The sequence below is a fragment of the Nothobranchius furzeri genome, chromosome 18 (assembly GCF_043380555.1).
Source record: "Nothobranchius furzeri strain GRZ-AD chromosome 18, NfurGRZ-RIMD1, whole genome shotgun sequence".
Classification (NCBI taxonomy): Eukaryota; Metazoa; Chordata; class Actinopteri; order Cyprinodontiformes; family Nothobranchiidae; genus Nothobranchius; species Nothobranchius furzeri.
In genome coordinates this window covers 38,882,171-38,895,708 of record NC_091758.1, presented here as the reverse complement: position 1 = coordinate 38,895,708, position 13,538 = coordinate 38,882,171, and the positions used below count along the sequence as shown (strand labels likewise).

The following is a 13,538-nucleotide window of genomic DNA, read 5'->3' as shown; positions in this document are numbered from 1 at the left end:
GTGCTTTAGAGCTCTTCTCCTAGCATGGCGGCTTGCTGAGTTTAGTTGAGGACAGCAGTGAGGGTAAAACTGAGTGAAGCGTTGACTCACTCCCTCATATCTCACCTCTGTGGAGTGAGTCACCGACTGCAGCATGTTAAGCTGCAGATCTAAACCTGGCATTTACAGTTAACTCATTCACTGCCAGCCGTTTCCTGATCGCTAACGGCCTTCGCTGCCAGCGTTTCTCACCGTTTTTACTGTTTTTTAAGAGTCGCAGAACGTTGCACGCTTGCACGATGTCGATACCAAAACAAAGCGGAGACTGACCTCTTACATCAGAAGGAATCCGCGTGTTTCGAGCGTTATCCGTTCTTTCATAATCCGTTGTTGAATTGTGATCAGCAGACGCTTTTCCGGTTCGCGCCTCACTTTTTTGCAGGAACGGCCCAAAACGATCTCCTAATACATGGATGGTCTGCTTCCTGATCATGTGACGTGTGACGTATGCGGATGAAGATCGGCTTCAGGGCTGAGATGTTGGTTCTCTCAGAGCGGGGGCTCGTTCTGATGCTCAAACAGTAAAAAAAAAAATGCAAATGACGACTTTAGTCGTCATTGGCAGTGAATGAGTTAATGATGCTACATAACCATAAAGATTGTTTACTGCGAGGATAACCATTTCCGTCAGACTGAATGAGCTTTTCTAGCTTTTAAATGGACAAGAGGCTTTTGTTCGCCTCAGAAACCAGTGAGAGAGAAGGAGAATCGTCTGTAATTAGGTAAAATGGTCGGTTCCCTTCTGGTAAGGAAAACTAAATGAAGGTGTGTAAATGTTAGCAGCACCCAAGAGTTTCCCCCTCTCCTCAGACTCTGGTTCCTGTGGCCCGACGAGGCGAGCGTTCGGAACAAGCGAGGCAGGAACCGCTGCGGCTGCCTGGGAGGCTGCAGGTTCTTTGGAGGCACCAACATGGGTCTGGACTTCTTCAAGCTCGAGGAGCTGACTCCGTCCTCCTCATCTGCGTTCTCTTCGTCCAACGCTGAGCCGGACATGTCCTACGGCCAGTCCCTACTCCAGCCTGGGGAGTGGATCATTACCAAAGAAGTTCCGAAAGTGGATGGTTGGTATCTGCAGGACTGCTTCTGCCATCTGGAGCTGCTCCAGGCGGTTCGGGTTCAGCTCTGTAAAGAACGTTGTAATGTAGAACATTTTATGTGTTCTTTTCAATGAACAAGTTAATTACAAGCTTTTCTTGTCCTGCTGTCTTCAGGACGGGTCCAGAGAACAGCAGGACCTCATTAGGTTTATGGGGGGGGGGGGTTCTGCGAGGCCATTTGGGTCATTCAGAGTCTGTTGTGTCCTTGTTTCATCAGGGAGGGTTGTAGGAATGAAGACGGCCACACATTCCCCCTGCCTCCCTCCGGAGCTACCTGAGAGGCAGGGTCAACAGCACCTGAGCCTCCAGGTGCCGCAGCGATCCCATAGCTCCACCTCCTCCTCAGAAGAAAACAGCTCCTCCAGTGCTGCCTTGCCTCTGCTCGCTGCAGAACGGGACTCGCCCTCCCCGAGCCACGAGGACCGCGTGTTCGCCATGAACGGGAAAAACCACCTAGAGTGAGTAACGCTGCTCGTGGAAGAGATGCGTTTAAACCCTAAAGCAGGAACAGGGAACCCCGGTCCTCGAGGGTCGGTATCCTGCACGTCTTTGCTCCAACACTTCTGATTCAGTGGTTAATTCACCCGTTCTGCAGCTCATCGAGCTCTGCAGAAGCTTGTTAGTTACCTGCTGATTGAAATCAGGTGTGATGATGCAGGGTTGAAACTAAAATATGCTGGATAGCGGTCCTCGATGGACCAGGGTTCCCCACCCCCGCCCTAAAGCATCAGATAAAAGCATTCCAGCAGCTGTTTACGGTTTGGGAATGGTTCCTGTTTCACGCTGACGCCATTTTATCTCAGGAGACATACGTTGTCCCAATGTCCTCGGATGGACCAGGAGCTTCTGGGATCTACTCTGTAAATTTGCCGGTTCTGGTTTGATCTCTTAAGAATTACAATGACCCAAATCCAAATTATGTTTTTATTTGTGATGAGTGAAAACTTCCACGTGGACCTTCTGTTGGTGGGAGTTGAGAAGAAGTTGGATTTTTTATTGCTGGGTTGGGAAACTGCAGCTGCTAAGAGAAAAGAAGGAACAAGGTCATTTTATTCAATCAACTTCATTATTTTTAAGGATTTTTTGAATCTGTTAAAACCGTTGTCAGCACCGGCGGAACATCTTCTCTTGTTTCCTTGCAGCCCCCGGGGGGACATCCCAGAGGTCTCACCCGTCTCACACAACGGTTCCCAGGACCGCACCTCTGTGCGCTCCCCCCTCTGCTCTCCTCTGAAGCGTCAGTCGTCGGTCCAGTCCGGTCGGCTGGGCAGCACCAAGAGCCTGTCGGCGGCTGTCTTCACTGATAAGCCTCCTCCAGTCCTCTCAGGAGGAGTCCAGTTCAGCAGCGAGGTCTCCCGCAGTGACGAGATTGTCCTGGATTCTCCTCGCCAGCGCCGAAGCTACGGCTCGTTTCCCTTCACGCCATCCGCGGACTCCAGCACCTTCCACCAGTACCGCTCCGCCGACTCCAGCATGTCGGTGGCCGACAGCGAGGCCTACTTCTCGGCCACCGAGGACTTTGAGCCCATCAGCAGTGCCGACGAGGGCCCGGGGACGTACCCGGGCCGCAAGAAGAAGAGGAGGCAGCAGATGCAGCAGCCGCCGCCGCCGCCCTACCTCATGGAGAACTACAGGTCAGATGCTTGTTTGATGTACTGCAGGACATGGAGCTTCAGGCAGATCATGAGGAAGGCTGAGGTCAGATGAAAGAGTGACTTCTTCCGTAAGGGATCATGAATGAATGAGGACCAGAATTCTGAAGAGTTTCTAGATTTACGTAAAAGAGTCGAACACAAAACTGTTTTAGATTTAAATACGAACCTATCAGCCGTGTCGGAAAACTCTTGACGTCTCTTCAGTTGTTGTAGAGCGTTCCGATGGAACGTTGTCGAGGAATACGTTATCCATGTTACCTAATGTGTGTCTAACGCCTGCAGGTCATGAATTTGATCATGAGGAGCAGCTTTTCTCCAGGCTGAATGTTCTGCAGCTTTAATTTGTTGGCTCAAGCGTCCTCAGATGGACGTGATGCGGAGCGTTTGGTGCAAATGAGACGTTTTATCCACTTTGGGCTGGAATGTTTCAGAGAGTTAGGTTTCACTCGCGGCTGCCTCGTCATTTTCTCATCACCGTAGATTGTTCTCACGTTGATCCCAGCATGCCCTTTGATTGCCTGAATAGAAACACAAGTAGCGAGTCTCATGAAGTTCCAACTGGAGCTCGGCTGCCCCCTCGTCCTTTAGTTTCAGAGCCGAAGCAGAAAAGAGAAAAGCTGTTTTAACCGAAGCTCCGTTTGTCTCCAGCCGGAGTTCCATTTACCACAGCATCGAAGGACCGCTCACCTACGTTCTCAATGGAGAACTCATCACCGAGCCTCGCCCTCTACCGCCTCCACCGCTACCCCCGCAGCCCCCCCAGCCTCTGGCTAGCCACACCTCCCAGGCCTCCTTTGTGTCAGCCTTGGCCATGGAGGAGGAGAGCTCGGTGGAGGCGGAGAAGACGGTCGAACCGGGCCTGGTGACCCAGCAGCCCCACGTCATGGCGTGCTACCAGAACTACCTGGCCCACTACCAGGTACGTCCTCTCATACCAGGAATCTGAGATGTACGGTGAAAAACTGACTTTATACCAAACAGACATGAGCATCAGGGATCAGGGAAATCTCGTTAGACTTGATGCTTTTATCATGTCTGGCTGAGGTTGTCCTTGCTCCCGAGTAGGGTGGGCAACATCACCTCACACACACACACACACACACGCACGCACGCACACACGAGACACCCCGACACATCATTCTTTCTCTGTCAGGTTTCTAACTGGTCTGTCAAGCAGCCAACCAACAAACGGACATCCAAGTCCTCTTTGCACCGCCCTCTTGACTTTGACACGCCCACAAGTGAAGAAAGCTCCGCCTCTTTTGACCAGCTGTCTGTCCCCAGCTTTAAGGTCTGATTATCACTAACAGAGTCGTGGGTTTCACTTTTATCCGGTAAACATCTGAACCTTTCCTTCTTACTCAGGCGACAAAGCAGGGCCTCTCAGCCAGCTCGCTCTTCGACAGAGGAGTTCAGTTGATGGGGGAGACCAACAGGTAGGTAGGAGACAAACACACACACACACACACACACACACACACAGTTACAACCACCCCCTTTCTCCTCAGCAGCACTCCATACACTCCTCTGGATAAAAGGGCCATGGAGTACACGGATGAGGACACGACCACGGATGACTGGACGCTTGAGCAGCCTCTGTCCCAGACCAGAACCACCGCCATAGTGGAGGTGAAGGGGGCTATCAACGTGGTGCTGACGCCGCTCGTAGCCGAATCTCTGGACAGGTACAGAGTTTTTACGTTTTCGTCGGGTCCAGCTGCACGTTGGAAAACAAACCTAAAAGCTTTTCTTACAGTTCAGTTTTAATTTTAGCCTCAAGTCAAGGTTGTCCCACTTTTATACACACACAATTGTTGTGTGTGTGTGTGTGTGTGCTGGTTCAGGTACATCGAGTCTATGGTCCACTTTGCCAGCATCCGGCACCCGGCGGCCATTCTGGACGACCTGCACGGAAAAGTCCTGAATGAAGCCTATCAGATCAGCAAGTCCACGGTCACCGAGTCGGTACGTACAGCTCCTCCGCCGCCTGGGTTTCTGATCAGAGACTAAAGTAATTAACGCTCTTCTGGACTGGTTCTACAGAGCCAAACGGCAAAACAGGAGCAGAAGCTGTCCAAGACGGAGGGCACGACCCCCGCCTCGCTCAACGCCTCTCACGGCCAGACGGAGCTGTCTGTCAAACCCGATAATGTGAAGATCAAGGGGCTTCAAGCCAGCGTGTCCATCCCCAAGGTGAGACCCATGACCTGACGCCCCAAAAGCCCGTCTGCCGTCCTCCAGATGTTCTCTGATGACAAGAAGCCTGATTTCAGAACACACTACTGTTAAAATTAAAATGATTCAATAAGTTTGGTTTTCTTTCTAAATAAAGTCGAAGTCCAGCCACTACAGGAGCATTAAAGGGACATTTCTGGCCAAATCAAAACCATCTGGCTGAAAATTCCCTTTAACCTGAGAATTCCAGTGGCGGCCTTTATGATCCATCCTAAAGGAACGTGGCGTTTGTGTGCAGGTGAACCTTTGCCTCCTGCAGGCTTCTGTAGAGGAGGGATCCCCATCCAGCACCAGCAGATGTGTCCCACACATGTCTCTGGTGGCGCTGTGCTTCGACCGGATCGCCACCCAGTTCAGGATGAACAGGTGACGCCCGGTTCTGGTAGGTTTGGTTCTGATCTGTTCTGGGTGTGACGGCTTTTCCTGCTGCTGGTTTCAGGGGGATTGTAGAGGAGACCCCCAACACCACGGAGCATGGCCGACCCTCCGTCTCATTGGACAAATACGCCTCTGCCACCAAGATGCAGCCTCAGTCCTCTGGCTCGTTACGCTCCAACGCCGGAATCGAGAAGGGCAAAGAGATCGCTGCCAGGCTGAACGTCCACCGGATCCACAGCCAGCTTCGAGGCCTGGACTGCACAGGTCGGTGTCGGATCCGGTGACTCCAGAGCCGCACGGCTCTTCCTAACCTCCTCCTCTCCTTGCAGACGAGGGCACGTTTGCCATCACAGCCATCCCCTTTGAGAAGTCCAAAGTTCTGTTTGGTTTGGAGGAAATGGAGGAATTCTCCATGGTAGATGAAACCGACACCCAGACACCGGGAACCGATCCGGGCCGTTCCGGGTCATCGCTGGAGAAATGGGGCTGGATCATGTTTGAATGTGGCATCGAGAACCTGACGGTTAAAGGTAAATCCGTCAGCCGGATCTGGGTTAGGAAGCGCGGGAATGTGTGTTTAGTTCTGATGTGTTTGGGTCGCAGGTGGCCGTCAGTCTGGAGCTGTTCTCTACAACGCCTTCGGCATGATGGGCCGCTCGGATGCGGGAGGGAAGATGGGAATGTCCAAGTCCAATGGTTCAAGCGGCTCCCAGACAGGAAGCGGTTACAGCACAGACATGTCCGATGACAACCTGCCTCCTGACGCCATCAGTCCGAACTCTGACGCCAACGAGCACACGGACTCAGACGACCAGGTGAGGCTCTCGGACTCAGCTTTGTTGGCTTTGATCGTGTATTTCTTATTAAAAATGGCCGCTCACAAACGGGCTCCATTTAAAGGGACTTTACGGAGTTTTGAATTTTTATGCTCGTGATTGCCCCCTCAGGCCAAAAGCGTAACGGCAGCTTCAATAGTAGGCTCGAGCACCAGGGGCGCATGCTGTACGTGCACACTCCTTAACGAAAATAACAGCTGAGACAGTCCCTTGTGTGTGTGTGTGTGTGTGTGTGTGTGTGTGTGTGTGTGTGTGTGTGTGTGTGTGTGTGTGTGTGTGTGTGTGTGTGTGTGTGTGTGTGTGTGTGTGTGTGTGTGTGTGTGTGTGTGGCCCGGAGGACAAAGGACAGGAGAACGCGCAGCTAATTAATTAAATAATTTGGTTCTGTACCTTTCTCTTCAGCACAGCCGACAAAGGTTTATGATGGGTCAGTCCTCCTGCATGCTCAGATCATTCCCTTCTCTTGCTTGAAAAATTGTTCCAAAATGAAAGTTGAATCCCCTTCTTTTTTATCTGTGAATTCAATGCCGTTCGGCGAGTCTCAAATAAAAATTTGGGCATCTTACTGTAAAAAAATATACCATTAATGTAAAAATGAAACTAAATAAACTACGTTCACATCCAGAATCAAACCCAGGTCTTCTGCATGAGAGTCAGACATCTTACTAGCTGAGCTAAAGTGCCAGTGATGTCCTTTGTATCTGTAACATTTATATTCTTGATGACAGCTGAAACAACGTTCAAAGAACGGTTCTGAGGGCTACGCCTGAGCGTGAACGCGCATGAAGCAGCCTGCTCGACCCGAGCATCTCTCTTTTTCTGTGATTTTACAGAAAAACAGGCAATCACAGTAAAAATGCCAGGGCTCATTCTACAGGACCAGGGCATTGCAGGAGAATGTATGAAGAAGACATTTATTATTTCTATACATGTTTTGGCTGTCAAACTTCCATAATGCCCCTTTAAAATAACAAAATTCAAGTTGAACAAACAAAAGTGGATTCTGGTGCAAAAGCATCGGGCCCGAACCCGATCCTCCTCCTCAGTAACAACGGTTGTGTTTGGTGGATCAGCTGATCCTAGCCTTAGATCAGAACGTGTCGTGTCCGACATCGCAGCAGAACCTGCAATGTGATTAACGTGCACGCGCTCGAAGCCTCGTCGAGACCCAACAGGAACGTGCTCTGCCTGTAAAGATACTCTGGGTTCTGGTGTGGTTTGGCGCTGCTTTAGAGGATATTTGTTTTCTAATTAGATGAACGTTTTCTTCAAACTTCCATGATAGTCGGCTAAGATCAAACTTACTGTGAGAATCTAAACTAAAAGCTGCTCTATCTTTACATCATTAGGCTTGACTTTTATTTGTTTTCTTCTTAATCCAAAAGCACGCCGACGCCTTCTTTCTGTCGTTTGAATTCCTTTGAAGCTTCTGTGACACACCAGTTGTCTCTGCTGCAGTCCGGGTGTTTCTGCACACGTTTAGCACAAGTTTCCATTTCAAAGCTTTCTTTTTGCACATGGTGAAGTTTTAATGAGGCGTTTAAATCCCACAGAAGTTAGGAAGAAAAACACAAAAGACTAAAAGAGTCATTAGAGCTCCGTAAAACCTCTAGAATCTCACCAAGGGTCAAATTAATGTTCAGGAGTCTGTGAATAAAGATCTAAAGTGACTGTTTTCATTTATTTTTATTGGCAGAAGAAGTCAGAGCAAAAAGTGGTCTGCTTCCTTCTCGGGATTATGACTGACAGATGTGACCAGATGTTCTGCAGCACAAATAAACAGCCTTTGAGCTGATTAAAGCAGAGACATGACCCCAAGTCTTAGGTTTGATGTATTCACAAATGGAAACTAAACTCTGTCTTTGCAGGATGAAGGTGTGGAGTCGGACGACCTGAAGAAGGACCTCCCGCTCATGCCTCCGCCACCAGATTCCAGCAGCATGAAGCTCACCATCAGAGAGATCTGGTTCAGTTTTGCTGCTCCCACTAATGTTTGCTCAGCTTCTGAGACCATGTCCAGGTAAAGCACTGTGGGAGCATCATAAAGAGTTGTGTGGGCTGTTGGTTCTGACTCAGACCCAAATGAACACGAGGCCTGAGCTTTTATTTTGGTGTGAGGCATTTTGTTTTTCTCTAGGTCAGTGGTTCGCAAATGGCGGCCCGCGGGCTGGACATGGTGAGCCCTCTCTTTGTGGCCACCAAACCCCGCGCCCACCCCCCACCCCTACCCCCGATGGCCGACCGGGAGGTTTAGGATAGAGCTGAGGGAAGCTATAGTGGAACGTAGTTTTGTTATTTTAACAGCGGCACCAGCGCAGCATCCACATCTGTCAGAGCGGTGTTCTCCACATTTACCGGGTAGGAAACTTTGATCTGCCTTTATGTGGTACTGCAGGGCTGAGCCCTGGAGTTGTAACCTGAGACCGAACCCGAATCGAGTCAGCCCGACCGGTTCTGTTGGATTTGGCCCGTGAATTATGTTAACTGAGCAGGTTGTCGATCAGCGACTGAGAGAGAGGGAGGGAGATTGTCTGCTCACACAAGAGAGAGGATCGGAGGACGTTCCTCCAAACACGCGTTATTATTTGTATAATTTAATTATTGTTTCTCCTGGAAGCGCTCCGTCAGACCGAGTGCTGTGATGTCGGGAGGTCCGGTCTTGGGGAGGGAGCGGGGTGAGGGACGGCGGCAGCAGCGTAATCATCTGTCTCTTTTATTTAGGGACACGGAGAAGTTAAAAGGAGAGAGAAATAGAAGATGGAAGTTCTTGTTCCACTTTAGTCTTTTGTTTCATGACGATAAACTGATGTTAAATTCAGCTTAAAGAGAAACTGGGAGGAAGCTTTGGGTCATCTTAAGTTACAGGAGATCTTGTCTCCTATCTGCTCCTCCAGAGACAGCATGGACATGAGGGTTACATGGTGAGGGTCCCACAGGACAGGTTAGTGCAGTCACACAGCCGAGCTGGAGGGGGGCAGGTGTTGTCCTGCTTTGTATTGCAAGCTTGTGTGTCATGTGTATTACAGCCAGCGATCCAAACAGCAGCAGCCCCCCACCCCCAACCCCGGCCCTCTTGCTTCAGGGTCTTTTTTGTGTGTGGCCCTCGGACCATTATAATTGAGGACCCCTGCTCTAGGTGTTTCAGACTAGTAGGAACTCATTGACGCAACAAAATTTCTTGAACTTTTATTGGTTCAAAATTTTCAGGAGGTATTGAAAACGTACCTGAAATTTTAGCAAAACAATCAAATACCTGAGGGGAGGGGTGAGTGTTCCGTGACCCTGTTAACGTTCAAAACCTAGCTTGTTCAGTAGATAGCAGCTTTAAGGGTCTTGTAGCTAACTGGAAAACTGTTAAACCAACTGGGAGCATCGCCAGATCTTCGACGTGTAACTCACAAATGGCACCCGACCAAACCCAATTTCGTCACCACGGGGTCCAACCAACAACTTCAGTTTTATCATCGCTGAAGTTCTGAAACCATCTTGAGGTTTGACCTCAACGAGGTAGCCGAACAGTGACGAAGATGGATCAGAGCATCATCAGCATAGAAATTAAATATAAAATGGATTTTGAGAAACATTTAGAAGCTAAAATTTGTCCAAGACCAGAGCCTTGTGGGACCCCAGTAAGGAGGACATTTTGTGTTTCCTGTATCCAGGCAGCTGAATCTGCTCAGCACCGCCACACCTGCAATCGGAGCCTGGCTGGTTCCCATCGACCAGCTCAAGTCTTCTCTACGCAAGCTGGACATGGAGGGCACGCTGAGGGTGTGTGCAGTGATGGGCTGCATCATGACCGAAGCTCTGGAGGTGAGCAACTCCAGAGGGCCGTGCAAAAATTAGGAACGGCATCTGAGTTTCTTAGTTGTTTGTTTCTTTGTTTGTTTATGTAAACAGAAAAAGAGCATCCACATCCCGATCCGCAGCAAGTACAACCGTGTGACCAAGCGAGCGCGCTACTTGCACGAGAACCCCTCCTGTATGCTTTGCAACATCCTGCACCGCTACCTGCAGCAGGCAGACTACTCCATCATAGAGGAGGCCACCATGGTGAGTCCCGCACACCAAAACCAGAGAAGCGCCAAACCCATCCTCTTCTTTAGTGGACTCTCGATCTCTCAACAGCAACAGAAATAAACAACTGTTTCATTTTAACAACAGATCTTCTGTGTGGAAGTTTCTTCTTCCAGAATCAGAGGTTTACTATGGTTCTCTTAGATAAGTCTGTGTCTGAGCTCTTGTTCATGTTCAGAAATCACCCGTTTCTTCTGCCTCCATACCAGAATGACGGCGTCCCCGCTCTGGTGACCCTGAAGAAGGGTCTAGTGGCTTTGGCCCGACAGTGGATGAAGTTCATCGTGGTGACCCAGGGCTTCAAGGCGATCGGTCTGATTGGACCCAACCAGCTCACCAAAGCCAAGGAGGCTCCGCCAAGCCTGGGAGGCCCAATGGGACTGGACAACGGAGCGGCGCTGCAGAGCGACACCAGCGCCGATGGTGCCGAGTTTGAATACGACGCAGGTGGGAACGTCGCATAGTGACTCCAACATGATCCATTAAAGTTCAGGGTAGATGTTTTCACTCGTATCAGATTTTCAGGAGAGGTTTATTTGATGTTGTAATTGTGAAGCTGCAGTGAGCGAACACACCATGCTGCTGGAGGGGGTGTGCAGTCGTCCTCCACCCAAAGAGACCACCTCTGGTCCCGTCAGCGGGGTGGAGATCATGAGGAAGCTCTCCAAGTCCCACACACACAACGAGTCTGCTCTCAGGATAAAGGTATGACTTGTTCTGCTTCGCTAAGCAGCGTTTTTATCCTGCAGATGTAAATCTCTCCAGTTTCAGTAACGTTTTAGTTACACATCAGAACGTCCTGCAAAGGTTCAGTTGAAAATTTGAATGCTGACTCAGCAGATCGTCGTGTTCTTCTTGATTCTCTTTTTCAGTTTGTTTTTTCTCCCACAGTTTTTCAGCTATCTGAACACAGTCCAGCTGTAATTTGTTTTTTTTAGTATCGATGTATAAATATATGTTTCAGATGTTCAGATTTTTTATTAAGTTGTAACAGCTTCAGTTTGTTTCTACCCAGACACTCGAGTCACGAGACTTGTGAGCTTTCCCTGCAGGATTCAGGCTTTACAGTTGTTAACTCATTCACTGCCAGCCGTTTCCTGATCACTAACGGCCTTCGCTGCCAGCGTTTCTCACCGTTTTTACTGTTTTTTAAGAGTCACAGAACGTTGCGCGCTAGCATGATGTCAACGCCAAAACAACCAAAACAAAGAGGAGACTCACCTCTTACATCAGGAAGAAGCCGCGTGTTTCGAGCGTTATTCAATTCAAGTTTTTTCAATTCAAGTTTATTTATAAAGCGCCAAATCACGACAAGAGTCGTCTCAAGGCACTTCACATAATAAACATTCTAATTCACAGTTCATTAAGCCAATCAGAAATAATGTTTCCTGTATAAGGAACCCAGCAAATTGCATCAAGTCACTGACTAGTGTCAGTGACTATACAGCAATCCTCATACTAAGCAAGCATGCAGCGACAGTGGAGAGGAAAACTCCCTTTTAACAGGAAGAAACCTCCAGAGAATCCTGGCTCAGTATAAGCAGCCATCCTCCACGACTCACTGGGGATCGAGAAGACAGAGCAGACACACACACACACACACACACACACACACACACACGTTATTTCATAATCCGTTGTCGAATTGTGATCTGCAGACGCTTTTCCAGTTCGCGCCTCACTTTTTTTTTACCGGAACGGCCCAAAACGATCTCCTAACACATGGATGTGTTGCTTCCTGATAACGTGGTCTGTGATGTATGCGGATGAAGATCGGCTTCAGGGCTGAGATGTTTGTTCTCTCAGCGCGGGGGCTCGTTCCGATGCTCAAACAGTAAAAAAATGCAAATGACTTCTTTAGTCGTCATTGGCAGTGAATGAGTTAACGTTAAGACTTTAGACCTGATGTTCTTTTAGGAGGCTCGCGTCTTCAGATCCTATTTATGACTTATTCTGCTTAAACTTCAAATTGTTGAAAGATTTCAGCAGTTTTCAGCATTCAAACAGTGTTTCTGCTACAAAATAAAGTTTAACAAGCTGATATTTGAAAGAAGAGATAAACAAACTAAATTAACAGAATCTATTGCAGAAGGTTTAGCTTCAGACTGATGTTTTATTCTTGTTACTAATTGATCTGAATCCACCTAATAGGAGCTTCAGCAGCTAAAGTAAACCCACTCACATTCATAAAGTACCAGGACTCTTTGAATAAGTATTTCATTTCTTTATTGAGGCTAATTAACTGTAAAAAAGTCATGCAAAGCTTCAAAACTGGTGAAATGATCCGAGTTTAGTTCTCCATGATCCCAGAGTTTATTAATATAATAAGTGATGGTTGGAGTGGAGCTCTAACAGCTGACTGACGGTGCTGCTGGATGAATGTGACGCCATCTTGGATCAGAGTTTAGAAGGTTTCTCTGACAAAGTAAAGTCTGACGTTGTTTCATCTCTGCTTACATAGAGCCAGCTCAGCGCTTTCAGCCCAAAAAAAGTTTAGCCGCAGCTTTAAACTCGGCCCTTTCCGTTATTTTACCAGACACAATTTATCTCCTCTGTCACGTCAACAAAAAGCCAAAGGCAGCCGGTGATAAATGAGACGACGCGGGCAGAACCTCCTCTTAGCACTCTGCTCATTTGTCATACCCAGGGCTCACATCCCTACCAGTCGCTGAGCTACACCAGCGGTGACACGGCCGCTGACTCACCTGCCCACGTGAGCCGGGTCGGACCGACAGCCAAGGACAGCCCGAGGAAGGAGAGCCTCCTGAGCAACCTGACGGGCAGCTTTCGCAGCCTGCACAACCTGCTGGAGGGCACGCCTCAGAGGAACGAGCCGTCTGCAGCCACTGCGGCCAAGAGCGGCTCGCTGACCCGCACAGGTGTACACACACACACACACACACAATTATACACACACACACACACACACACACACACACACACACACACACACACACACACACACACACACAATTATACTCTCTCTCTCTCTCTCTCTCTCTCTCTCTCTCTCTCTCTCTCTCATATATCAGCAGCTCCATTTTTAACCAGTCCATCTGCTCGCTGCACCAGCGCCCTCTGCTGGGCTCTGAACAGTTCTGGATGTTTGTTCCTGGTTTCCTAACATCAGGACTAATTTCCCCACATAAACATTTATTCAGAACTCCACTAACATGAGAACGGTGCCACTCACTTGTTTTCCTATGATGCTTCGTGTTGCT

At 49.0% G+C, this 13,538-nt stretch overlaps 1 protein-coding gene across 13 annotated transcripts in view; it reads left to right on the top strand.

The window, feature by feature from the left end:
* kiaa1109 (KIAA1109 ortholog) overlaps positions 1–13,538 on the top strand; it is a 66,968-nt gene that overhangs the window by 26,182 nt on the left and 27,248 nt on the right. For 8 of the 13 annotated variants that reach the window (XM_015970500.3, XM_015970507.3, XM_015970501.3 and 5 more), the window contains exons 26-44: positions 850–1,100; positions 1,354–1,594; positions 2,279–2,770; positions 3,440–3,710; positions 3,945–4,082; positions 4,157–4,227; positions 4,300–4,476; positions 4,636–4,756; positions 4,835–4,984; positions 5,265–5,392; positions 5,466–5,668; positions 5,734–5,934; positions 6,008–6,219; positions 8,109–8,260; positions 9,903–10,053; positions 10,141–10,293; positions 10,527–10,764; positions 10,874–11,022; positions 12,965–13,196. In XM_015970500.3, the coding sequence (XP_015825986.3) occupies positions 850–1,100; positions 1,354–1,594; positions 2,279–2,770; positions 3,440–3,710; positions 3,945–4,082; positions 4,157–4,227; positions 4,300–4,476; positions 4,636–4,756; positions 4,835–4,984; positions 5,265–5,392; positions 5,466–5,668; positions 5,734–5,934; positions 6,008–6,219; positions 8,109–8,260; positions 9,903–10,053; positions 10,141–10,293; positions 10,527–10,764; positions 10,874–11,022; positions 12,965–13,196 (3,731 nt within the window). The remainder of the gene's footprint in view (positions 1–849; positions 1,101–1,353; positions 1,595–2,278; positions 2,771–3,439; positions 3,711–3,944; positions 4,083–4,156; positions 4,228–4,299; positions 4,477–4,635; positions 4,757–4,834; positions 4,985–5,264; positions 5,393–5,465; positions 5,669–5,733; positions 5,935–6,007; positions 6,220–8,108; positions 8,261–9,902; positions 10,054–10,140; positions 10,294–10,526; positions 10,765–10,873; positions 11,023–12,964; positions 13,197–13,538) is intronic. The other 5 variants (XM_015970508.3, XM_054741459.2, XM_070546763.1 and 2 more) reach the window with 2 other exon arrangements.